Genomic DNA, 27,689 nt, shown 5'->3' with positions numbered 1-27,689 from the left:
ATTTATACAGTTGGGTTTTTACTGGAGCAATCTAGGTAAAGTACCTTGCTCAAGGGTACAGCAGCAGTGTCCCCACCGGGGATTGAAACCACGACCCTCCGGTCAAGAGTCCAGAGCCCTGACCGCTACTCCACACTGCTGCCCAATTCCAATTAATGTGTAACTAAGTAACAAGTATTATAACTAGGGCCCTGCGTTTTTCACTTGTTTTTTAACCAGTAATTTAGTCCTCTAGCCACACAATGTCGCTATAACCTCCACAGAAGGCCACGTAATGAGCAATCATTAAACAAGCATCCCATTCATTACTTTAGCCACTTGAATTGGTCATCCCATTACTACAAAGTACATATTAGCAGATTAATAAACAGCCTGCTGCTGTACTTTTTTTCAATATTATTTCAGAGAACTCATAAGTATAAATACATCATGTATAGTTTTTAATTTACCAGTACACTTTAAAGCAAATCATTTAAAAAAAGAAATTACATTTCCATGGTATCTGGATCTCACCGGGCACAAATATATCATTTGTCAACAGAAGAGGAGATTTTTTTTTTATGGATTTCCTGTTTCTGGCCTCGATCCCTGAACAATACAGTTAATATAACAAATTATTGGAGTCTGGGCATTTGATAGATTATGTAACATATATAAGCTGTGTTTTTATTTATTGGTTTTGTTTTGTTGTTTGAATATAATGCAAAAAACAAACAAACAGGTGTTCATAAGGAGCCCATAACTTTTACTTACAGTATGTTTGCATGAAAGACAAAAAAATTCCAGTCTCAGTTCTTGTGCATTATATTTTTCTGTTAAACTTAAGCATCATCAGTTGGATAAGCCAGTCTTCTTTTGTGGATTGACGTTGCTCTGTGAAAATGTGTCGATATGAAGAAACACTTTCAGCATCCACATAATTGGTAACAACTGACAAATATCTTTTAGCCTTTCTTGCTAAATGGGGAAATAGTTATTCTGCATTTCTCCAAAATTCGGTTAAAGAAATTCCACTACCATTTCCTTTTGCATATAGCCAATATCCTTCCATTTCTGATTTACAGTAAGCATCAAACTGTCACAAATTAATCTAAAACCCGTCTTCCCTTGTACAAGGTGCGATCACCTTTTTTGAGTGAAAGGTGTATGCGGCAGAGACAGATGTCTCTTTGATAGAAACAGTTTATTTGAAGTCTTCCCACTGATGATGGGAACGAGAATGTAGAGATGGAAGCTCTGCTAACAAGATTTAAGTCTTTGCAGGTGTCAGGCTTTTAAAGACACACCTGTGGTGGCTTTGACAGACTCACTGAGAGCAGAAACTGACCCAAGAAACTGACCCAAGACTGTGACAGCTACTGGAAGCAGGCTGATCTTTGGGATGCAAATTGAACACTTGTGAAACTGCATGTGTGTTAAAATGTTGTAATAACTGTACTGTGTTTTAAAGAATATACATCCAGCAGAAATACTAAACAAATTGTTAAAACACACTGTTCATACAAAAATTAATAATATTCTCTGTATTAAGTTATGTGAGAGCATTCTATATTCCTGTTTATTCTGTTATAACAGTACAAATATTATTGTATCTTTTTAAGTCTGAGTAAAAAGGGAGCTAGGCTGGGGTCACACTGACCAAAAAACACCTGTGAAATGAGCTAAGCTTGTCTTTGTCTGAGCTACTGGTGCCAAGGTTTATTATAACCTTGAGCAGAAAGGCAGACACGAGCATCAAGTTTCTTATTTAGAGAAGTAAGCTTGATCTGAAAGTAGTGTTTAAGCTAAACACAGGTATTCTAGAATAATTCAAACAGAATATAAGTGTAAATGTTTTATTTTAACAGAAGAACTGTTAAGTTTGAAACTAAGAGAATATAGCGCAGAAATTAACTTAAAGTAAAAACTTCAGTCAAAACATAACGATACCAGTCTGTGTCAAGCATATAGGAGGCGTGCCAAAGAGATGGTAATTAATCTTGGCAACCTTTGCTTGCTTGCAGTACCGGGGGTGGGGGGTAATTGAAGGAAATAACTTTTTGGCAACTAAAGCGAGTTTCAATGTCTGGGGGGTTTGAAATCCAAGGTTTCTATAATGAGTGATCTTTTACATATAAGAAACACCTTCTAGTACATGAAAGGGGAGTCAATGGTGAACTATATATGGCTTCATTAAGTCATAGAAATTAATGAAGACCTGGTAAAAACCAGTGAGACATAGCATAGGACCATGTTATGTCATATGTCTGAGAAAATGCTTACAGTAAAGTCTTCTATTAATGATGGATGACCTCGACAGAGAAGCAGGTGGTTCGGAACTTGCCTGAACAGGATTTTTGTAAAAACAGAGAGAGGTCAAGTTTAGTTTAAAGCATTGAATAGCTAAAATGGGACTGTTATATTTTGACTATGTTCCTGATAGACTGGATTTAAGTGAGAATAATTGGATATATAGTTGCATGCTTAGAGGTTTGCTATGGACCTTCTCCCAGCCCCTATCCAATATGTTTTAGTTAATTGTTAAACCACATCTATACATGTAATAAAGCCAACCTAATAAGGGGGATGTCTTTTGATGTTAAAAGGGAAATACAGACGTGCTCAAATTTGTTGGTACCCTTACAGCTCATTGAAATAATGCTTCATTCCTCCTGAAAAGTGATGAAATTAAAAGCTATTTTATCATGTATACTTGCATGCCTTTGGTATGTCATAGAATAAAGCAAAGAAGCTGTGAAAAGAGATGAATTATTGCTTATTCTACAAAGATATTCTAAAATGGCCTGGACACATTTGTTGGTACCCCTTAGAAAAGATAATAAATAATTGGATTATAGTGATATTTCAAACTAATTCGTTACTTTAATTAGTATCACACATGTTTCCAATCTTGTAATCAGTCATTCAGCCTATTTAAATGGAGAAAAGTAGTCACTGTGCTGTTTGGTATCATTGTGTGCACCACACTGAACATGGACCAGAGAAAGCAAAGGAGAGAGTTGTCTGAGGAGATCAGAAAGAAAATAATAGACAAGCATGGTAAAGGTAAAGGCTACAAGACCATCTCCAAGCAGCTTGATGTTCCTGTGACAACAGTTGCAAATATTAAGAAGTTTAAGGTCCATGGAACTGTAGCCAACCTCCCTGGGCGCGGCCGCAAGAGGAAAATCGACCCCAGATTGAAAAGAAGGATAGTGCGAATGGTAGAAAAAGAACCAAGGATAACTGCCAAAGAGATACAAGCTGAACTCCAAGGTGAAGGTATGTCAGTTTCTGATCGCACCATCCGTCGCTTTTTGAGCGAAAGTGGGCTCCATGGAAGAAGACCCAGGAGGACTCCACTTTTGAAAGAAAAACATAAAAAAGCCAGACTGGAATTTGCTAAAATGCATATTGACAAGCCACAATCCTTCTGGGAGAATGTCCTTTGGACAGATGAGTCAAAACTGGAGCTATTTGGCAAGTCACATCAGCTCTATGTTCACAGGCGAAAAAATGAAGCTTTCAAAGAAAAGAACACCATACCTACAGTGAAACATGGAGGAGGCTCGGTTATGTTTTGGGGCTGCTTTGCTGCGCCTGGCACAGGGTGCCTTGAATCTGTGCAGGGCACAATGAAATCTCAAGACTATCAAGGCATTCTGGAGCGAAAAGTACTGCCCAGTGTCAGAAAGCTCTGTCTCAGTTGCAGGTCATGGGTCCTCCAACAGGATAATGACCCAAATCACACAGCTAAAAGCACCCAAGAATGGATAAGAACAAAACATTGGACTATTCTGAAGTGGCCTTCTATGAGTCCTGATCTGAATCCTATCGAACATCTATGGAAAGAGCTGAAACTTGCAGTCTGGAGAAGGCACCCATCAAACCTGAGACAGCTGGAGCAGTTTGCTCAGGAAGAGTGGGCCAAACTACCTGTTAACAGGTGCAGAAGTCTCATTGAGAGCTACAGAAAACGTTTGATTGCAGTGATTGCCTCTAAAGGTTGTGCAACAAAATATTAGGTTAGCGGTCCCATCATTTTTGTCCATGCCATTTTCATTTGTTTTCTTATTTACAATATTATGTTGAATAAAAAATCAAAAGCAAAGTCTGATTTCTATTAAATATGGAATAAACAATGGTGGATGCCAATTACTTTTGTCAGTTTCAAGTTATTTCAGAGAAAATTGTGCATTCTTCGTTTTTTGTGGAGGGGTACCAACAAATTTGAGCACGTCTGTATATTTTAACCCAGGATTGGAATAATTAAACCAAAGTAGGTGTTATACATTAAACACATCTTTCTATGTATTCTTCATATACTTGCACTGTATTCACATGCATCCTGTGTTCAGGAACTCCCTGGTACCAAAATAGAATAACATCAGTTCAAAAGTTCACCTTACATATTTTGGAGATGTAAGAGAGGTGGACTAGGGGATGATGGCTAATTAATCTTATAGAAGGAGTTACCGGGTGTTTTGAAAATGTTATTAACTTGAAGGGCAGGAGCTGTTAAGGCTGATTAATGTTTGAGATTTAATTGAGACTTCTGACGTAAGAAGCGAAGCAAAAACTCTATAAAAACCAAGGTAAAACCCCAGTCAAGTGTCAGTCAACTTGCTAACTACAAGCTGATGTGATCCATGATCTGAAGTTCTCTGACTGAGCTGATTGCTGTTGGCGTAGTATTTAGAAGTCTTTGCCTTTGAAGACAGTTTCTGTCCTTACATTATAGCTTTATGCATGCATAGCTTAAGGCAAAACATATTATAGCCATAAACGTATTCAGGTATTAATGCTATTATACCTGTTAAGGCACTGGACTTCCAAGATTGCCTGTCAGTTGGGATTCGATGTTGTCTGTAACTACTCAATCCATTTTTAAGCATTTAATAAACCGAAGGAGTACTGATACTACTCTGATTCGTTAAAACTTCAAATCGAATGGGTCTGTGTGAGCTTGATTATTAAAAGTCATCTGGATACATTGCAAGCCCAGTGCACAAACAATCCACTTACAGGAGTCCGAAACATCTTTATGTCCTCAGGGAAAGTTGAGACACCAGGTGGATATTGCTGCTTGCAATCTCTCAAAGTGATGATTGTTGATTTTGTTGGTGCATTCATGTTTTCTAAAACAGCAAGTCTTGAGGTAAGCTTATTCTTTAAACACATCAATTTCTAGAATGGCCATAATTGTCCCTCCTAATTAGGGGGTATTTTCTAATTATCCAGAATTTAATGTGTTGATTCCTTAATTATCCTTTAGATCAGTTTAGCTGGAGTGGCTACACTGACATCTGGAGGTTTAGGACTGAACTGCAGGTTAGTCCTGTCGTTTTAATTCTCCCGTGAATTTTGCAGGGCCCTAGTTATAACCAGGGCTTCTGATTTGATGTGTTTTACTCTGACTTTTATACTCTCCTTTAAGAATTCAATTGATACCTGTTGAGCCTTCGTGTATCTCAACCACAACTGAAAAACGTGTTAGTAGTAACATTAATTAACGTTTTTTTTTTCTTCTGTGAAACAACTAAATTGGCTTTTAAATCAGCCAAGCATTCATTTCTCATTTACAAGCAGGATGTACAAATGAGATTGCCACATGTTAATAAGCGACTAATCTTTATTAAAACTATAATGAAAAATAAAGTATTTTATCCTGGACACACTTTATTACAATCATTATGCATAACTGTAATTACATAAAGATGAGTTGCTTCTGCTTTTAAATGAAAAAGTAAGACTTGAGATTTAAAAGCCTGTAAATTAAATCCATTTTACTATTAACATGTTTCTCAGTTGTGGTTGAGAAAAACGAATGGCTAAACAGGTATCAACTGAATTTTTAAAGGAGAATAGAAAAGTCGGAAGAAAACACAGAAAATCTGAAGCCCTAATTATAACCCACTCAAAAGATTATAATAATATAAACTTCTGCGACCTTGCATGAGTTTTAATTGGGTGTAGTAATGTTTTATTCATTTATTCAAAGACTTACTTTTCATTTACCCTACAATACTAAACCAGTCTGTCAGACAAATTCGATAGATCTTTCTTTACTTTATTTGGAGCGCCTTTAATCAAACAATAAGACAAAAAATACTGTCACTCAGAGTACTTTTCCACTGGCAAAAAACAATAACACCTCCACAGGGGGCTGCTATGGTTAATGCATTGTTTTTGCTCTTCAACAGGGAATCCAATTATGGTTTGGATTTTATTTTATTTACTTATTTATTATACCTGATGTCGCTTTCTCGAACCCGGCTTTCATCCAGATCTTCAATAAACTTCTCCCCTTTCATCCAGTAAATTAAAGGGCTCACGTCTCCACTGTATCCAAAAAAGGCCCGACAGGTCAGATTAGCAGGACTTCCTGCAAGAGGAAATGGGGAAAAAAGAGGATTTTATTTTTTAAAACCACTGAAAATGTTAATGTTAACAGCAGCTGCAGCCTCAACTTGTCCTGTAAGCTCAGAGAATAAATGAGCCTTGCACATCCATTGCCAAATTTAATTCCCTGAGATTCACAGGCAGTGAAATGATTTCAACATGAAGCATCTATCTTTGCTTGCCGACACAATGCATCTGAGCAGCCTATTCAGAATCTATCTATGTTTCATTCGACTTTTCATTAGATACTCAAAATACAGCACACCTGTTTTAAACATCTGCTCATCCCATACTTTAACCAGAAGGTATTACAGGAAAATCATATTTATAAAAAAACAAAAAACAAAAAACTATAATGTTTTCATTCAAACATTAATTCAAAATGGAGTATGTACATGTACAGTACATGCATCTGAAATGCAAAACATACAACATGCAAATATTAGCAATAATTCCGGGTAAACCCAAATGTGCTCCTAGACAGAGAGTTTGTACCAATTTCTCAATCTTAACTAGAAATTGAAGTTTTTGGGAACAAAAACAATGGATCCCTGGAAGCACAATTAAATGGTTTGAATTAAAATGGAAATTGTATTTTATTTTATTTACTGTATTTATTTGTTTTGTTATTTAGTAGTTATTTAAAACTAATTTAAGAAATGGTGACACCATTGCCCAAAACTAATATAAAAATATACAAGTGCTTTATGTTTCACAAAGCTTGTGTACAGTTCACTCCAAAATTGTCTTGCTTCATCCTAACTCTTATTGACCAATAGTGATAGATGTAAAACGCTGTCTCATCTGGCCTCTGTAATATGTACACTTCATATTAGGCACTGCTCACTGAGTAATTTCACATTATATGCCACAGCCTCCTCTCTGAACCTAACAAAGAAATCCATAATCTAACAGCTGCATTTCCTGTCAGACAGAAAATGATATGCGGCTTACAGTTATGAAACTGCTAGTAAAGTAATGTGAAAATTAATAGCAGTGAGGGATATCTAATGGTAGGTAGCTACGACTGCAGTGACTTCATTCACATCAGGGAAGGGTCAGTGGCAATATTTTTTCAGACTAGTCTTCTAATAATGCAGTTCACCGTTGTTTCAAATATCCTCTGCGTGTCCCAGTGCCAATGCAGGCCATTCATGTCCAATAATAAACAATTATGAGCTAATACCTTCTTTCTTTTTTTTATTAGATGTTTTACCCTGCCCCGAAATACGTACCTATACGTCTTAGTCAAGAAAAATAATTAAATGATAATTAGAAAAAAAAAAGATTTACAGTGCCACTATTGCAACTCCCTTGCCAGCAAATACAGTTGAGCAGTAACACAGGCACAGACTATGCACCTTACCTTAAACTTACTATGCACCTTACCCACACCTTCTCAGCTGATGTAAAACAAGCTAACAACATGGTGAAAGGGTCCTGGTTTAAAAACTCAATAACAAAAAATACGTAGAAGTTCTTAACGAACTATAATACGATAAATGTTTCAACATGTCCTAATTATAATAATTAATAATTTACAGCACATTACAACATGAATAAAGACTTTTAGCCAAAATAATTGTCTAAATATACTACTCTTTTTTTTTTGTTGGTACTGCTGTGTACTCTACATATGGGTGCTACATGCGTTACCATGTCCATTTGTAAACCGTATTTGCTTCATACAGTATTATAGTCACAACTGGCAACGTTTGATCTCTCATGATGGAACTGCGCCAAAAGCCCTGTTATCTTAAAGGTCACTTGCAAAAACCAGAATGCTGTACATACAGCAGCGACTACTCAGAGTACTATTCACAGCACATATAAAACTGAACTGCACTGCATGCACCTTAAGCAGCTTGGACTGTAGGCAGCATCATGAAGCTGTTCAGGAAGAGGAAGTATTATGATTTTGATCAGTTATTAGGCTGCAAAGATTCCATGGAAACAAGATGTGTACACGTCAAGGGTGGGCGTCGGAGATAACAGGTCTCTATAGACCAGGGTTCTCCAACCCTGGTCCTGGAGAGCTACTGTGGCTGCTGGTTTTCGTTTCAACCAATCTCTCAGTTACTTAATTGAACCAATTATTGGCTTAATTAGTCAAGATTAACAGGTGTTCCAGATCTTTAGCCACTGATGATGTAAAGGCACCTATAAAACCTGCTGGATAGGTGCTGTCCAGGACGAGGGTTGGAGACCCCTGCTACAGACTAACTCCACAAGCTTGTACAGTTCAGCAACTGTTGAACTGGGAAGGTTAACCAAAGGAAGAGCGCCCCAATCCGTGCCTCCAACAACCACGACTGCTACAGGAAAGATCAAATGGCTCAAATTCTGAAACAAACCTATACCTCTAAATAATGTAGACAGCTGATAAACAAATAATCTATGCCTTCCACCCTCTTCAGAAAAGCAAGATGATAAAAGGATATGAAACAGTGTGATAAATAGTGTGTGTAGAATGACAAAGTACTGCAGATAGGGATGAGTAATCTGATGTACCGTAGCTTGGACACCAGCAAAATGGGACTGCTCTTTCAAAGCACTACCAATGTAGCTTTGATCGAATATCGGCAAGGCTCTTTCTGCTAGATGAGCAACACTGTGATCTCTATGGAACTGTGGTTGTGGTTTGGTTTGACTTTGGTTTGTTGGGTTTGAGGAGGGTTAGCACACTCTTATTAAACCTGACAGTCTCTGGCTTGAGTGGGTGTTCAGGTCAGGACTGAGGCAAACTGTCTGGGCTTTGAGGGGTAGTTCTGCTTAGACCTTCCAGAACCATGTCTATCTGTTTTAACGAAAAAAAACATTTGCATGTTTTCTTAGATTGAAACTTTATTTTTCAGTCAGTCAAAAATGCAGCATTCTGTCCATTCATCTAATGAACAAGTCACCTGTTTCTCTATCTACAGCATTTTCTCTGGAGCAGTAAAGTGCAAGTAAAGTAAGATTTTCACTTCAACACCAATTATAGGGTTGTTTTGTGTCCCATTTTCTTTATGTTAGGCGGATACTATGTAGTAAAAGGCCACTTTTCAGTAATGTTTACTCAGTGTGTAATTATATATTACAGCATGCTGTCAGAGTGAGGTTGAAAAATATAATTCTGGTACTCCATTTTTCTAAAGGAATTTGAAACCAAACACAGGCTTTATTATTATCCAGTTCTTGAAAAATATGCTTGTATCTGTAAAATGTATTACCCTGTGTGTCAGGTTAAAGTCATGATTAGCAGTTTGCATGTAAAGTATTAAATCAAACTAAGAGAGCATTTACAGTACGAGATCCATACAAATCAGAGATCCATACAAATCATAGATCCATACAAATCAGTACCTGGTAGCTCCACCAGGGGGCACTAATGAGCTTTACACCTTTATCAAATAACAGAAAGCAAAAATCTATGCACATCAGCTGTGAAATTTGTTGTTCATAACATTTGTCTCCTAATGGGTTGTTTGGGAGCAAGATTGAAATTTCACAAATTCTCTCCCTTACAATTAACTTTTTTTTAATTTTGTTAATTTATTATAAACAAAATAATCAAACACAAATCAACATTCCAAAACACAGTCAATAACAAATTAATCAGTTAAAAATGCTATATATACATAAATAAATAAAATACAATAAAATAGGTAAATTTAGAGATAAAATCGATCATCATAAAAGTACAGTATATTATAATAAACAGTGTAGACTGCAGTAGAGTCAAAGAGCTAAAAAAAAAATACAGCAGAGAATAAGTGCGTCTTAAGGGTATTTTTAAATTTGGCTACTACTGTGAATTCTCTAATGAAAGTTGGTAGTGAGTTCCAAAGAGAAGGAGCAACACAGCTAAAACTACTCACTCCGAGCATAACACGCTTTGGAACCATGCATTTTAAGAGTCCAGAGTTAGAGGATCTACGCTTCCTCCCAGTGATGTAAGGGCTAAGAAGGTCCATTATGTAACTAGGACCCTGACCGTGCAAAGCCTTGTAGGTCAGCAATAATATTTTACAGGAAACACGGGACTGGATAGGAAGCCAATGCAAACGCTTAAGGATCAGAGTAATGTGTTCTGTCCGCTTGGTACCGGTAAGAACCCTTGCTGCTGCATTTTGCACCATCTGCAATCGATGTAAAGAGCAAGCAGGAAGATTAACAAAAAGAGCATTACAATAATTCAAACGAGACATAACAAATGCATGAACAATAATCTCAGCATCTCTAGGAGGCAGAAAACAACACTGGTAATTTTCTTTAAATAATAAAACCCTGTCTTTACCACTGAAGAGATATGTTTTTCAAATAAAAGCTTTGAGTCAAGTTGAACACCTAAGATGCAGACTAACAAAGAGGCATCTGCAAGGCAGTCACCAGAAGAGCATGAAAACCCAGTAAAAGAGCAAAGCTGGGTATGCGATCCAGTAACCAATAGCTCAGTTTTACTAACATTCAGTTTCAAAAAATGATTTGACATCCAGGTTTGAATATCTGCCAAACAAGCGGATAGGACTGTATCAGTGTTCGAATGTATTTTTTAAATAGATCTATGTATCATCTGCATAAGAATGGAACTGAACCCCATGCTTTTGAATAATATCACCCAGTATTTACATCGTTGTGTTAACCAGTGGTGGAGTCCTAAATCTGAAATTACTGAAACGCCAATTAAAATATAGATTTTTCTTAAACAAATTCACATTTTATTTGTACATTGAACTTGAGGTAACATTTAATAGGTAATGCAGGTGTGTCACATGCAATTTTTAGGCTACTCTCTCTTGATCGGTGCTGCCAGATTGGTGTTTTTCCAGCCAAATTTGGCTGGTTTTGAAAGAATGTAAAGCGGGTAAATGATGTGTTTGGTGGTTTGGTTATTTTTTGGCCGTTTTTATCATGCATGTTTTTTTCTATTCCTTTCGATTATGAAGTCATCACCAGGTCAGAACTAGTATATCACGTCACCCCCCCATCTTTTTTCTGTAGCTCTGCATCCAATAAAAGTACGAATCACACAAACGCTCAGTTATTTGTTAGTCGCCAATTTAAGAACTGTATCAGTACAATTAGAATTGCTTTTAAATATATTTTTAAAGACTCCCCTGGACCTTCCGCATTTTATCTCATCAGGTAAAAAACAGTGGTTCTGGTACTGTAAATTGTGAGAGAAAAACAAGCAAAGCAGATAAATAAATAAATAAAATACTTTATAACATTACTACTTACCTGTGTTGTTTTTTTTATTTGAAATAAATGTGTAGCACTTATTTATGCTTTTGTAATATATTATATATACAGTTGCAAGGGCAGTTGTTCATTCCACTTTCCGGGTGTCTGCACTGACTGATATACAAAGCTGTTTTAAACCAGTGTTTATGTCTACAGTACTATGCACTTTTGCTGTCTTCTTTGTAAGCATTTTTACTAAAAAAAAAAGTGTTAGCCTTCTTAAAGTAGTACTGTAGTTTGTAAAAGTTCATAATGTTCTCTTCATTGTATCACAAGGACGACTGACTGAATCAGACAATTGTGTGGGACTCTTAACTCTACAAACATTTAAAATACGCGTCAGTTATCAGAGACTCTGATTCGGAGTGTACCATCAAAACTGGTATATAAGGAACAGGACACTGATTTTTTTGTTCCAAGTGGCAAGACGAGAAAGATTAATGGAAAAGATATCGCTTCACTGGTGCCCAGGCACCGAAAATAGAGCGCTCGGGCGTCATATAAGTATTTCATAACAAATCGGTAATGATTCTTAAGTTAATCCTATAGAAAAAAGTACTGCAAAGGCGTTCCGGCTTCACTTCACCACTGGTGTTAACCATGAGACTTTCTGTATCTGTATCTAGTGGTTTATTAATTCACAGCAAACATTATGTGCCATGGAAGGAGGGAAAGAATGTCATTCAAATACCTTTTTCCTATGGAATATAAACTCATTCTTATGCAGCACATGCATTAACTTCACAGAAAATAAGGACTCCCAAACTGGAGTAATTAAAATCCAGTATATGTACATGATCACAGTAATCTCACTACATTATGACAAAGGGAGTATAATGAAGAGCTAGTTAGGAGGGAGTTTATATTATTATTATTATTATTATTATTATTATTATTATTATTATTATTATTTTTTTTTTTTAAAAACAGCTCTATCTTTGCTATGTAAGGCCAGACTAAATCTAAAAAACTTGGGCACTCGTTCTGAATGTTGCCAGTCTAGTTGCTGTGCTCAGTAAAAAAAATAAAAATAAAGGCAGGTAGGGTCACTAACAGTTCCTTCAAATCACAGTGTAATGGTTGTTCAAAGCATTTAAGAAAAAGTCAGGGCTTACTGTACATTGAATCCCACACAATAAAGCTCTTTCGGTAACTAGAGTAACTGCTAGTTGTATATGTCTGCCGAGGAAAGGATAGGTCATAAACTGACCCTTTCAGACCTGCTCAAGCAGAACTTCAAAGTGTATTTACTGTAACAGTGCTATTGTGATTGGGGGCACACAGCCCACAAACCCCATAGGGTAAAATAACCTCTGTACTTCTTGATGGAGTGCAGCATGAGAAAGCCCTGCTGCGGTTTCAAACTGATTCTGTTTTATTTATATTTTAGGGATTTATACAACCTCCAAACAAAAAATGCAGCAGGCATTTCTGTAGGATTTTGCTAAATATTCAAACTAGCAATTCATACGACCTTGGTGAGTACGAGAAATGCATGACTGTGGGTTAATATGGCTTACCATAATTATCTATCTGATTAGTGTGCATACCCTTTTACAAATGTTAGAATAACATGCATATATTCTCCTAAAATTTGTAAAAAAAGTGCACATAATTAGATAATTACGGTAACAGAAACTTAATATTTTCTTGTTATAGATTATAGGGTTATCAGATGTGAAGATCTATGTATGTGGGTAATATTGGCCTGAGCATGTTTTTAATAGGCTGCTGTGGCACTATGTCCCACCCCTGTGTGCATTTCTGTTTTATATGTTGCGTGTGGTGTGTTAATGTTGGTGTATAGATGTGGCTGCATGGGATATAAATGGGTTTGTGCAGCACAAGTTATTTAAAATGTATAACTTTATTTAGGCACGGGAATTGCACATCACTTCACGTGCATTTAAAGTATTTAATATGTGAGCACGAGGTTGCACATAATTATTTCACGTGCTGGGATTCAAGTGAATAATTAATTAGTAATTGAATCCCGGCACAACAGTATATATAGATGCACGTTTTACTCACTCAGGGTGGTGTGTTCGGTGAGTGGAGAACGGGTGTGGAGAGGAGAGAATTTAAAAAACTAAACCAAGGAAAAAGTAAATTTAAGTTTCTTTTACTCACCATGTTTGTTTGTCTGTCCGTCCACTGTTTGTTTAGTGTTAATCCGTTTTGTTTGTCTATTTATTTTGGCCTCAAGTGCCGTGTCCTGTTTTTCTGTTTAAAACCTTTTGTTTGTTTATTAAAATACTGAGCGCTGCCCCGACTCAGTTTCATCATTACTGCCTGTGTCCGTGTATTTCTCTATGGCCTGAAGTCATCCCAGCAGCTAGCCTGTCACAGCTACAAAGGGTATTCGTTATTCGGGGCAGCAGTGTGGAGTAGTGATTAGGGCTCTGGACTCTTGACCGGAGGGTCGTGGGTTCCATCCCAGGTGGGGACACTGCTGCTGTACCCTTGAGCAAGGTACTTAGATTGCTCCAGTAAAAACCCAACTGTATAAATGGGTAATTGTATGTAAAAAATAATCTTGTAACAATTGTAAGTCGCCCTGGATAAGGGTGTCTGCTAAGAAATAAATAATAATAATAATAATAATAATAATAATAATAATAATAATAATAATAATAATAATAATAATAACAAGGGGTGTGTGTTATACAAGAAATACATGTTACATAATTGATGCAACCCATGCCTGTTATACACAGCAGTGTGTTATACGGCAATTGAGAAAAAGCAAAAAATAACAAATTGGAGCTAATGTAGAGTTCAACTGATTATTCAAGGAGGGTTATATGGTAAGTCCTGGTGACTCTCTGTTTAACGATGGCAGTTCAGCAACTGTGACGTAGTTGGACTGGCTTAGTTAGAAGTCTAGGTTATACATGACAGTAATCCCTGACTCCAATGCATAATTTCTTTCCTGATGGGTTTAGAACAACCAAGATGTCAATGTTGCTCTCCATCGATTTAAAGGGGCTCAGGGACTGGTATGTGGAGCTAATCCACTATTTATTCAAAAGATTAGTACATGGCAGTGCAGATAATATGATATTAATAACCTAAGTCAGCGCCATGTAAAAGGTGCTTTCTCCCCTATAAAAAAGAGCAGGTGGAAACTTCCTCAAGGGGTCAATAATGACTTTTCTTTTTGAAACATTGAAATTTCTTTAAAACTGTGGGAAGCTCCCTGTGCAGGATTTTCTGCTCAACTGATCTACTGTGTTGTATTTGGGAAGGTGTTTTACATTCAGACTCCCCCCACCCTTTTTAAGTCAAGGTTTAAAGCACATCCTACAGAATTCAGATTAAATAAGTGCTGTTATGTGCTGTGCTGGCACTCCAGCTTTAGGAGCTGTAGCAACAGTGCAATGGTACGTTGGAGCCTGGCTGTCTGAGCGGAAGGTGTTATAAGATGCAGCTGGCATCCTGCAATATGTAACGACTGAACAGCTGATTGCACTGGTTCGGCGTGATGTGTTGTTTCGGTTCAAGTACAGTAAAACATTATTCAGTCTCAACTTTATGTAAAATTGTATTGGCATTGTGGCCCCCTCATTCGTGTCAGTTCCCCAAACAAAATCACATCCCAGCAAGTATTTTGAGCAAAAATACCACAAAGTAATAAAAATACAGGGACTAATCCATTCAGCCACTGATCTATAAGAAAGCTTATTTTGTTACATGTTTTGGGTAGACAATTATGTTAAAAAACACTTGGTTACATGCTGCAGAAAATGCTGCCTTGGTTTTGTTACCCTGTCTCTGCATTTCACATGATCTATCACTGGCTCTTTTTCCTGTCTGCAGAGGACAGTGGAAAGGGTAGAGTTATGTCTAACTGTGTAGCTTGAGAGGCTTCCTTTATTAAAACAGCAGTCCCCACAATACTGTACCTCCTATCACGGCTGCTCTGTATACCACTCTATTCTAGTATATACAGCTAATGTCAAACTAATTTTGCTTCATAAAGTCGAATGAAACCTGCTGAATAATGTTATGTTAACATATTGAATTACACAGAAATTTGTAATGTTCCATATACTTAATGCAAAACTACACAAATTAAACAAATTGACATTTCTAAATCTAACATGAAATACTGTACTACTATTGGCTTCCGGTAGACTTTTTCAAAATGATTTTGTAGTTTCTTTGATTACATGATGTTGAATAAAATATTGAAATTATGTTCATATATATATATATATATATATATATATATATATATATATATATATATATATATATATATATATACATTTATATATATATATTTATATTTAATTATATCTCAATTTTAAAATTTTAGGTGATGCAATACTTTTGGCCATAGCTGTACTATGCTGTAGATACTATATTCCACGGGTCCAATTTAAAGGTGACCTAACCAAAGTTTTAAAATGGAACTTATTAGCGCTATCAATATTATCACTCCTCCACCTTTTCTGTTGAAGATTTTGCCAATATTTTTCACTTCAGTTTGGTATATGCAGATATTTAAAAGACAGCTCTATAAATCAAACATTGCTGCTGTATCCTGGTGCCTAATAACTTCATGTGTTCTAGCTGAGACTCACTGCAGCTGTAATCAGACCCTATGACCTACCGTGACCAAGATGCAGCAATGTATCTACAGCATTTTATTTGATCCTGCATTGATGCAAAAAAAAAAAAAGGGAAAAACCAAAATGTTTTTAGCACAATAATTTATTGTTAATACAGCTAATAAAGTGTAAGGATTTTGCATTTACAAAGGCATCCACTTGAACATGCTATCCATGCTGCACATGGGCATTTATGTGAGGTTAGGTGGATGTTAAAATGAAGGTTGCCTTGCTTGTTTTTTTTAACATTCAACATTTTGAAGACATTTCCTCTCTATTTGGAAAGAAATAGAGCTCATTTTTTTTTTTTTATTTTACTTTGTGAATTACTTGTAATGTCTGGTGATCAGCATCATTTGTACTGTGGAAGTACTGATGAAAGTAAAAATGCCAGCTGGGACAGGCTTAACACAGCGTTGATTTCAAATTAGCCAAGCATTTTTTCCAAATGTGTACTCGCCCCCAAAAAAGCAATTTGTACAAATTACTTTTTGTTATGTATATCTTACTACCAAATGTGAAGTACTGCTTAATCCCAGATTATTATAACTATTATTTAAAAAATTGAACATACTGTATATGTTTTTGCTTGTGAAGGCCTCACGCACTGTTTGAACACTGTCGGTTACAGCAGGTGGTTTACACGTTTACAATTTTTTTTAATGTGGCAGCCTTACTTCATACATATAATTTAAAACGGATCAATTATAAATTCAAAAAGTGCGGGGAAGTACAGTAGGACTTCAAAATCAGTTTATACTTCTAGGCCTTTAAAAAAAACAAAATGTTTTATTCTAAATGTTTATTCACTTTATGTTTTCTTTAGATCAGCAATTTCCATTCAAGATTCAGACGACCACATTCATTAGCATGCCAGTAAATACCTTGGACTGCATATGAATATGACCCAACATAAAAAGAGCTGCCATAAGCTCTATTTGAAAAGTCCAGATCAATTTTTAGTTTCTAAGATATGGTAATTAATGTTTGCTGCATGGAAATGAGTATGACTGCAAAGGGACCAAATTTAGCTTCAAGGCAGTACTAAATGAGTGTCTCATAAAGCTGCTGTAGTTATTAATTATTATTATTATTAATTAGTCAATTAGCAGACGATTTTATCCAAAGCGACTTACGGAGACTAGAGGGTGAACTATGCATCAACAACTGCTGCTGCAGAATCACTTCACAAGGAGGTTAAGTAACTTGCTCAGGGTCACACACAGTGAGTCAGTGGCTGAGCCGGGATTTGAACCGGGGACCACCAAACCTCCTAACTTCTCCTAATAGATAACTTATCAATCTAAGCAATAGGACTGAATGTCAACACATTTCTTTATCAATGAAAATATAAAAACATTAAAACGGGTCAATGAGAGTTTACAGTATCTTGTGAATGCAGATATTTTTTCTCCACAGGTATTTTATTTTGGCACCTTCCTCAATCATCTGCAGGTGCACACTTAATGACTGTCACAACCCATCAGTACCAGGATGTCGTGCTGTCATGAGCGGCATGAGTTATCTGAAGGTCTCGGGTCACATAAGAAGATGGAGACTATAACATTTGTGCAATTCGCCTGTCAGAAAATGCCAATTTCAGGGCTTACAATTAATTTAACTAAATGCATGTCTTTACTTATTGCCACACTTAACTAAATTGGCTTTGCATAATTTAAATCATATTTCGAAAATGGAAAAACATCTATATATATATTGTGCTTGTTGAGCATAAGCTGGTCAAGAACAGGGGCAATGCTATATATATATATATATATATATATATATATATATATATATATATATATACATACAGTGCCTTGCGAAAGTATTCGGCCCCCTTGAACTTTGCGACCTTTTGCCACATTTCAGGCTTCAAACATAAAGATATGAAACTGTAATTTTTTGTGAAGAATCAACAACAAGTGGGACACAATCATGAAGTGGAACGAAATTTATTGGATATTTCAAACTTTTTTAACAAATAAAAAACTGAAAAATTGGGCGTGCAAAATTATTCAGCCCCCTTAAGTTAATACTTTGTAGCGCCACCTTTTGCTGTGATTACAGCTGTAAGTCGCTTGGGGTATGTCTCTATCAGTTTTGCACATCGAGAGACTGAAATTTTTGCCCATTCCTCCTTGCAAAACAGCTCGAGCTCAGTGAGGTTGGATGGAGAGCATTTGTGAACAGCAGTTTTCAGTTCTTTCCACAGATTCTCGATTGGATTCAGGTCTAGACTTTGACTTGGCCATTCTAAGACCTGGATATGTTTATTTGTGAACCATTCCATTGTAGATTTTGCTTTATGTTTTGGATCATTGTCTTGTTGGAAGACAAATCTCCGTCCCAGTCTCAGGTCTTTTGCAGACTCCATCAGGTTTTCTTCCAGAATGGTCCTGTATTTGGCTCCATCCATCTTCCCATCAATTTTAACCATCTTCCCTGTCCCTGCTGAAGAAAAGCAGGCCCAAACCATGATGCTGCCACCACCATGTTTGACAGTGGGGATGGTGTGTTCAGGGTGATGAGCTGTGTTGCTTTTACGCCAAACATAACGTTTTGCATTGTTGCCAGAAAGTTCGATTTTGGTTTCATCTGACCAGAGCACCTTCTTCCACATGTTTGGTGTGTCTCCCAGGTGGCTTGTGGCAAACTGTAAACGACACTTTTTATGGATATCTTTAAGAAATGGCTTTCTTCTTGCCACTCTTCCATAAAGGCCAGATTTGTGCAGTATACGACTGATTGTTGTCCTATGGACAGAGTCTCCCACCTCAGCTGTAGATCTCTGCAGTTCATCCAGAGTGATCATGGGCCTCTTGGCTGCATCTCTGATCAGTCTTCTCCTTGTATGAGCTGAAAGTTTAGAGGGACGGCCAGGTCTTGGTAGATTTGCAGTGGTCTGATACTCCTTCCATTTCAATATTATCGCTTGCACAGTGCTCCTTGGGATGTTTAAAGCTTGGGAAATCTTTTTGTATCCAAATCCGGCTTTAAACTTCTCCACAACAGTATCTCGGACCTGCCTGGTGTGTTCCTTGTTCTTCATGATGCTCTCTGCGCTTTCAACGGACCTCTGAGACTATCACAGTGCAGGTGCATTTATACGGAGACTTGATTACACACAGGTGGATTCTATTTATCATCATTAGTCATTTAGGTCAACATTGGATCATTCAGAGATCCTCACTGAACTTCTGGAGAGAGTTTGCTGCACTGAAAGTAAAGGGGCTGAATAATTTTGCACGCCCAATTTTTCAGTTTTTTATTTGTTAAAAAAGTTTGAAATATCCAATAAATTTCGTTCCACTTCATGATTGTGTCCCACTTGTTGTTGATTCTTCACAAAAAATTACAGTTTCATATCTTTATGTTTGAAGCCTGAAATGTGGCAAAAGGTCGCAAAGTTCAAGGGGGCCGAATACTTTCGCAAGGCACTGTATATATATATATATATATATATATGTATATATACACAGTCACCTCCAAAATTATTGGCACCCTTGATAAAGATGAGCAAAAAAGGCTGTATAAAATAAACAACACAGGTAATGAGCTATGTTATGCTGAAATATATGGGAAAACCATATTCTTTTACTCTAATACAAATGCTTAGAAAAAAAAGTTTTTTTATTAACAAGTAATAAAATGTTTTCTCAAAAAGATAGGTGTCAGAATTACTGGCACCCCTGAAGATTCTTATAAATAAAATCAAACAAAATTAAATCTGCATTAACATTCTACTTCTTTAAGTTCATCTCAGTCTTAAGGAACTGTATTGTGGCCTTCCATGGCTTCCTGTTTCACTAGGGTATAAAAATGAAGTAACACGCATATGAAATCCATTTGTCATCCATTACCATGGGGAAAGGCAAAGAACTCACAAATGAAAAGAGACAAATGGTTGTTGACCTTCATAAATCAGGCAATGGGTACAAAACAAGCTAAAAAACTAAATATACCACTTACCACCATTAGGGAAATAATTAAGAAGTTCAAAACCACTGGAACAGTGGTAAACTTGCCTGGTAGAGGATGCAAGTGTATTTTGCCCCCACGCACAGTGAGGCAGATGGTTCGGGTGGCAAAGGGAAATCCAAGGGCCACAATTGGAGAATTACAGAACTTGGTTGCATCTTGGGGTCACCAAGTCTCCAAATCTACAATTAGATGTCACCTCCATGACAATAGGCTATTTGGAAGGGTTGCCAGAAAAAAGCCTTTATTGACAGCAACCAACAAACATAAGCGCCTGGAGTTTGCTAAACGGCATTGGCACTTCGACTGGAACCGGGTGATATGGTCAGATGAGACGAAAATGGCATCATGAACTCTACCTAGTACCAGGACATTTTAACCAAAAACCTGGTTGCCTCTGCCAGGAGGCTGAAACTTGGCCACAAGTCGATCCTTCAGCAAGACAATGACCCCAAGCCACATCAAAATCCACAAAGAAATGGTTAATTGACCACAAAATCAACATTTTGCAATGGCCATCTCAATCTCCGCACTTGCACCCCATTGAAAACCTGTGGTTTCAATTGAAGAGGGCAGTCCATAAGCGCAGACCGAAGGATATCAAGGATCTGGAAATATTCTGTATGCAGGAATGGTCTAAGATCCCTCCCAATGTGTTCTCCAATCTCATTAAACATTATCCTTGCAAGGGGAGGGTGCACAAAGTACTGAAAACAAGGGTGCCAATAATTGTGACACTTCATTTTTTTTGGAAATAAATTTATAATTTGAGAAATGTGTAATTTTGGTTGATTCCATTGAATCATTAATAAAGTCAAATATATTCCAAGTGTTGGGAAATTACAATATAGCTCAGTACAGGTATTATTTATTTTATACAGTCTTTTTTGCTCATCTTTATCAAGGGTGCCAATAATTTTGGAGGTGACTGTATATAGCATTGCTCTTGTATCTCCCCATAACCCCCTCACATATTTAGCGTTGTGCAAATGTCTCCCCAAAACTATAGATTTTAAGCCGCTTAAAATAGCTAGCCTTAATGTCTTTGAACAGAAGGTGTTAATTTTGACTCACTGCTAAAATTTGTTCTATGTGCTCCATGCAGTGAAGCCAGACATGTCTTGGCAGCTGCATCCCAGTGTGTGAGCATGCCTGACTAATGGATGAGTGCCAGTCATTTGTGAATATTTTGAATGGAAACCAGTTAATCATCTCTCCCCAGCTGCATAGGCAATTCAGATCAGCTTGACTATTGTACAAATGCTGTTTGGAATAATGTCAGTTCTCACCAATAGGCTTCCCAGCTTTTTTTGTTCCCATGTTGCCTCTTAAAGAACATACAAATACAACTCTCCTGGGAGAGGTTGCCTTAAATATAGGTACATACTTTAAAATACGATCAAACACAACTTTTTCCCCCCTCATAGGAGCACAAACTACAAGTTCAACTTTTATAATGACTCTATTGATTTTGCCCAACACAAACACAGTTGGCCTAGGTAAAAAGTTTTAGTTTATTATCCCCCTCAAAAAAGGTAATTGCCACTATTTAAATTGGCTTTTTTGGTGTTGCTAAGCAACCACGTTGCAACAGAAACAGTGATTGGGGCACTGTGATGCTAAAGGCTGAGCAGAGGCTGCCATCCACAATGCAAACTGAAATATTTTTGCCTTTAATGTTTATAATGGTGAAGACTGATCAACCAAGCCATATAAATACTGCCCTTTAGCAAATAACATTAGCAAGCTTGTCAAATGTACAAAGCTTAGGGGCTTTCAGCCAGCCAGGAAATCCAAAAAGATTTAGACCGCCTACAGAACTGAGCAGAAACGTGACAAATGAAACTGAATGTCAACACATGTAAAGTGTTACATGCCGGTCACAAAAATCCCAAAATGAGGGATACAGTATTAGAACAGGCCCATCAAGAGAAAGAGCTTGGTTTTGTAATAGACTCATCACTGTCAGCAACCAGCACGAATGCAATCAAAAAGGAAAACAGAATGTTTGGGCACCTATCCCAAACAGTGTAGAGCACAAATCCAAGGAGGTCAGGATGAGGTTGTATAATACACTGCTGAGACCGCACTTAGAGTCTGTATCCAATTGTGGTCAACAAAGAACCAAAGAGAATCCAACAAAGAGCAACCAGAACAAAGAAGAATTAGGGGGGGGGCTCAACTGAAGTCTTTAAAATCTTAAAAGGCGTTAACCCTAACCAATACTTGAAGACAAGTACAACAACCATGGCCAAAGGACAGTTGGAAATTGGAAGTGGAGACATAGGACAGAGGTAAGGACACTAGTTAAGCTCTTCTTGCATGAGTCTAATCTAATTAATCATTTGGGTTTTTAAGTACCTGTTTTTGTCTGCAGAATGGAATGATTTAGTTAAAAGTGCAAATGACTTTCCCTTTTAACATCTTGGCTTTGACACATTACAGTGTATCCAAAGTGTTGCTGAAGCTTACATTCTGATCAGACTGCACCAGGTTTCAACTGGAAACAGAATTTAAACAGCCTTGTTAAGGTTCTGTAAAACATACATGACATGATAAGGATTATACTGTGTCATTTCTTGGGCTCTGGACTAAGAAAAGGAATCCTATTATTACCAAGTTTGCTTTTTTTTTTTCAATTAAGCAACCCAACTACCAAGACACATTTTTTACTGCACTGTGCATTTGTTTTCTGAAACTTCAACACAATTTATAAGGCAGGGAGCAGTGATACAATACCACAGTATTGTATACAGTTTAATCCTTGAACATTATTATTATTATTATTATTATTATTAATTATGGTTAAATATTATTATTAACTTACCCAGGGCGACTTACAATCGCAAGCAAATACAAATACATTCAAGTGTTACAATACAAGTCATACAATAAGAGCAAGAAATACAATCATTTTTTTTTCAAGTGTGACAAACCACAATTCAATAATACAGCAGATAATAGTGAAAGTTACATCAGGATATGATAAAATAGTGATAGTTACATCAGGATATGATTAAGTACAAAATACTACAGGTTAAACACTTGGCAGATTACAATATTCTGAAGTACAGGATTAAATGTAGTAAAATAGAGGGCAGATAAGAGCAAAATAAAGCATATTTAAATGAAGGGTGATAGTGTCCCAGGATACAACAGAGGAGTTCTACAGGTGCTGTTTGAAGAGGTGAGTCTTAAGGAGGCGCCGGAATGTGGTCAGGGACTGGGCAGTCCTGACATCTGTAGGAAGGTCGTTCCACCACTGCGGAGCAAGGGTGGAGAAGGAGCGGGCTCGGGAGGCAGGGGAGCGTAGCGGAGGTAGAGCCAGTCTTCTAGTGCAGGCGGAGCGGAGAGGTCGGGTGGGGGTGTAGGGAGAGATGAGGGTCTGGAGGTAGCTGGGTGCAGTCTGGTCAAGGCATCTGTAGGCTAGTACAAGAGTCTTGAACTGGATGCGAGCAGTGATCGGGAGCCAGTGGAGTGAGCGGAGTAGTGGAGTAGCGTGGGCGAAGCGAGGCAGAGAGAACACCAGGCGGGCAGCAGAGTTCTGGATGAGCTGGAGCGGATGGGTGGCGGACGCAGGGAGGCCAGCCAGGAGGGAGTTGCAGTAGTCTAGGCGGGAGAGTACCAGGGCCTGGACCAGGAGCTGGGTAGCATAGTTGGTGAGGAAGGGTCGGATTCTTCGGATGTTGCTCAGGAAGAATCGGCAAGTGCGTGCCAGAGTGGAGATGTGCTGGGAATAAGAGAGGCAGGGGTCCAGGGTGACTCAAAGGTTCTTAGCGGAGGAAGAGGGAGAGAGTGTGGTAGATTCCAGAGGAACAGAGATAGAGAGATCAGAGGAGGGGGAGGAGGAGGGAAAGAAAAGGAGGTCAGATTTAGAGAGGTTGAGTTTGAGGTGATGCGAGTGCATCCAGGAGGAAATAGCAGACAGACAGGTAGAGATACGGGAGGAGATGGTGGAGTCAGAGGTGGGGAAGGAGAGGAAAATCTGAGCATCATCAGCATAGAAATGGTATGAGAAACCATAGGATGCGATGAGGGGGCCCAGGGAGCGGGTGTAGAGAGAACAGCTAGACTATTAATATACCCTCTATTTAACATAATTGTATCTCTTCCTGGTCTATGCCTGCTCTACTACTGTATTTCTACTATGCTACTGTAATATCAAACCCCTATGTAACACTAGCTTGACCAACAATCCTAAACCACACAAGCATCCTAAACATTCAAAGTGACGGGACCCAAATCAATTCAATTTAGACATGTAGGAGGGGCCTCATCCAAATGTGACAAATTGCAAGCTAAACTACACCAAACCTTTGTAAAATGTTAACTGTTGTCCAAAAGTAATGCATGCAGTATTTTTCCAAACTTTTTTTCGTGTTATTTTTGTAAAATGTATAAACAAACTCTCCTCCCCATTTTTCTTTTTGTAAATCAAAGATTTAGTGTTAATTCTCAGAATTAATAGTTTACATAGTAGCATCTCATACATAATGTTTTCTAATGTTTTAAAAGGGCTGACTGGAAGCTTGGGACTCAGCCAATCCCAGGGCTGTTCAACAGAATTCCGTATCAATGTCTTGGCTTGAACACCCTCTGCCTCAGACCTGGCCCTGCCCCTGTTTGCTCATGTTTTCATACTGGGAATAGCTTAACTGTTTATGGAGACTGAGGCTGCATGAAGGCTGGAGTTTTTTAAGTTTTTTAAAATGTATAAAACTTGTAAAAGCTTAAATGTGAGCAAGCTTAATTGAGAGTTAACTAATGTCACCCAATCTTGCCTTGTCCTGTAGGCTTTACCCAACACTTTTGCATCAATGAGGACATGACTAATGTAAGACTGGCTCGATTACTTTAATGTATTTAAAACACTTTGTACAAAGAAAATTGAATTTTGTATGACTATCAGACGATTGATATGCATATATATATATATATATATATATATATATATATATATATATATATATATACCTGTATGTATGTATGTATATATATATATATATATATATATATATATATATATATATATATATATATATATATATTGTAAGCTTGCTTAAGTGTTATTCACCATAAGCAATGTGCATATTTCAACAATAATGTAAGTAGGTGCAATGCAAATTTCTTTCCTGGCATTATACTTACTAGAAATTATGTTAATTACCATCTGAGTGTATTCAACACATTGAGGTAAAGCTGCTACTGGTTAATCTCAATGCCCATGAAGTATCTGGTCCAGAGTAGCTGCAATAATAGTCAGTCATCATACATACATATTTTAATTAGAAAAGGCAAACGCTTTGTTTTATTGTGAATTACCTTTATGAGGTTTTAGACTTGGTGTATACATCCCAGGTGTATACTGTATCCTTGATAACAGTAGCTTACTTCCCATAGATCAACAGGGTTAAAACACAGTTGTAGTGACAAATTACTACAGGTATTTACATCTCATTATTAACATACAAATTCCCACATCTGGACATGTTGAAAAAAAAAACTCCAGCCTTCATGCAGCCTCAGTCTCCATAAACAGTTAAGCTATTCCCAGTATGAAAACATGAGCAAACAGGGGCAGGGCCAGGTCTGAGGCAGAGGGTGTTCAAGTCAAGACATTGATACGGAATTCTGTTGAACAGCCCTGGGATTGGCTGAGTCCCAAGCTTCCAGTCAGCCCTTTTAAAACATTAGAAAACATTATGTATGAGATGCTACTATGTAAACTATTAATTCTGAGAATTAACACTAAATCTTCTTTGATTTACAAAAAGAAAAATGGGGAGGAGAGTTTGTTTATTTGAGTATAGTGATACAGCGAATATCTATTGGCTCTAATGGCATGCTTCCATAGAGGCCATGTCCTCACAACGGGACAGGAAAGTAAAGCTTCTGTGGAGATTTTGTTCAGGGCACGGGTCAACGCTCCCGCTCTCCTTAGACAGGTGCTAAGGAGACGGGGCGGCAGTTTTATGTCTTACCTGAAAGTAAGCCTTTCCAAACACACAGCAACGTCACACACCATGCTAGGGTGTTGGTAACTGGAGCAGGCCCAGATTATCCCGGCACTTCTGGCCCAGACATTGCTATGCTACCTACAGTAAAAATCCACCTAAATCCCTCTCATTTCTGGTAATTTTACAGTAAGTGGCAGATACATAATAACACACTGCTAACTGAGATTTGAAACAGTCACTGCCAGACAGATGTAATCACGTAAAAATTTAGCGAGTTCTTTCTTTTATTATTAAATTCCATTCTAAAATCACAAACCCTGCTTTTACCTCTCAGATTCATCAAAACAGACTTTTTGGATCTGCTTGTTTCATTGCTAGGTACCATATGTAATTCTTCAATTATCCATATGGCTTTTATTGTGTGGACTGTGGCATTGCACATTAATGCCCAGTAGGTTAATGGGCTGACTGTGCCTAGATGTAAAAATAAAGGAAAGAAAAAAAAAATCTAGCGACCAGCTCCAATTCCATTAGAACACCCTTTTTGATAATGTTTACGTTCTGACATTGTAACTGATCATGTTGTCCTTATTCTTTGAAGCTCTTTCTATTTTTTATTTTTTTTCATTGAGATTTAATACCTGTGCTGACCATGGTCAGTGCCTAATACATAAAAAAGCAAGTCCACACATAACCCACACAGCAGAGCCTCTATGCCACAGGGATTAACTAATAAATAACAAAGGAGCAATTTATCATCCCAACTGTCTTAAGGAGCAATTTATCAACCCAACTGCTATTTTGTGTGCTTTTATTTCCAAAAGACAGTTGCTCTTGTTGAGTTAGTTTGTGTTAAAAGGTCTAGTTCACTGGGTAAGGTAGGCCCTCGAGACAGGACCTGTTCAAGCAGAACTTTAACAGACAAAGTTCACTCCCCCAAAGCAGTCACTTTGAAACATGGTGGGAATCTGTTAGCCTTGGATAACTACAAGTTATCAACAGCCTGTGGTTGAAATGGCACCTTTAAATAACACTTTATTTCATGATCAATGTCCTTACCTATCTTTCTATTGAAAGCACTTGGGATGGATCCCTACATGGAGTAATGTTCCCCTGCTAGCTCATATACACTGATTAAAAGACTAGTAATTTTCCACTAGTATTTGTTTGTTTTTACCTTTTTAAATGATGGTGTGATAGGAGACTGCAGTGGAAATGCAGGATGCAGCCCTTTACTATTGGTTAGCGACTGCAAAGGAAGAGCCCTTGACATCCATACTCTGTTTTCTGTAATGCGAATGAACAGCATTCCCAGATATATTTGCATATTACAGTGTAGATTACTTTTCAATAATGTACATTTGCTCTATTCAAAGACCGAGCAGAACAAGATGCAATCTACCAAGCAAGGAATGATCTGCCAAGCAGGCCTAATGCTAAACATGCCATTACAAACCCAATGACAGTGCCATTTATTTCTTACCTTGCCAGATATGCTGCTCTGGTTTACAACTTGCCATCCAGCTAA

The 27,689-nt window shown here is 37.5% G+C and overlaps 1 protein-coding gene across 3 annotated transcripts in view; it reads right to left on the bottom strand.

Moving 5' to 3' along the window:
* Positions 1 to 27,689, bottom strand: part of LOC117405223 (interleukin-1 receptor accessory protein-like 1) — a 512,848-nt gene that overhangs the window by 42,225 nt on the left and 442,934 nt on the right. For all 3 annotated transcript variants that reach the window (XM_034008100.3, XM_034008101.3, XM_059029879.1), the window contains one exon: positions 6,232 to 6,364. In XM_034008100.3, coding sequence (XP_033863991.1) covers positions 6,232 to 6,364 — 133 coding nt within the window. The remainder of the gene's footprint in view (positions 1 to 6,231; positions 6,365 to 27,689) is intronic.

The sequence above is a fragment of the Acipenser ruthenus genome, chromosome 9 (genome assembly GCF_902713425.1).
Source record: "Acipenser ruthenus chromosome 9, fAciRut3.2 maternal haplotype, whole genome shotgun sequence".
Taxonomy (NCBI): Eukaryota; Metazoa; Chordata; class Actinopteri; order Acipenseriformes; family Acipenseridae; genus Acipenser; species Acipenser ruthenus.
This window is presented reverse-complemented; position numbering and strand designations above follow the sequence as displayed.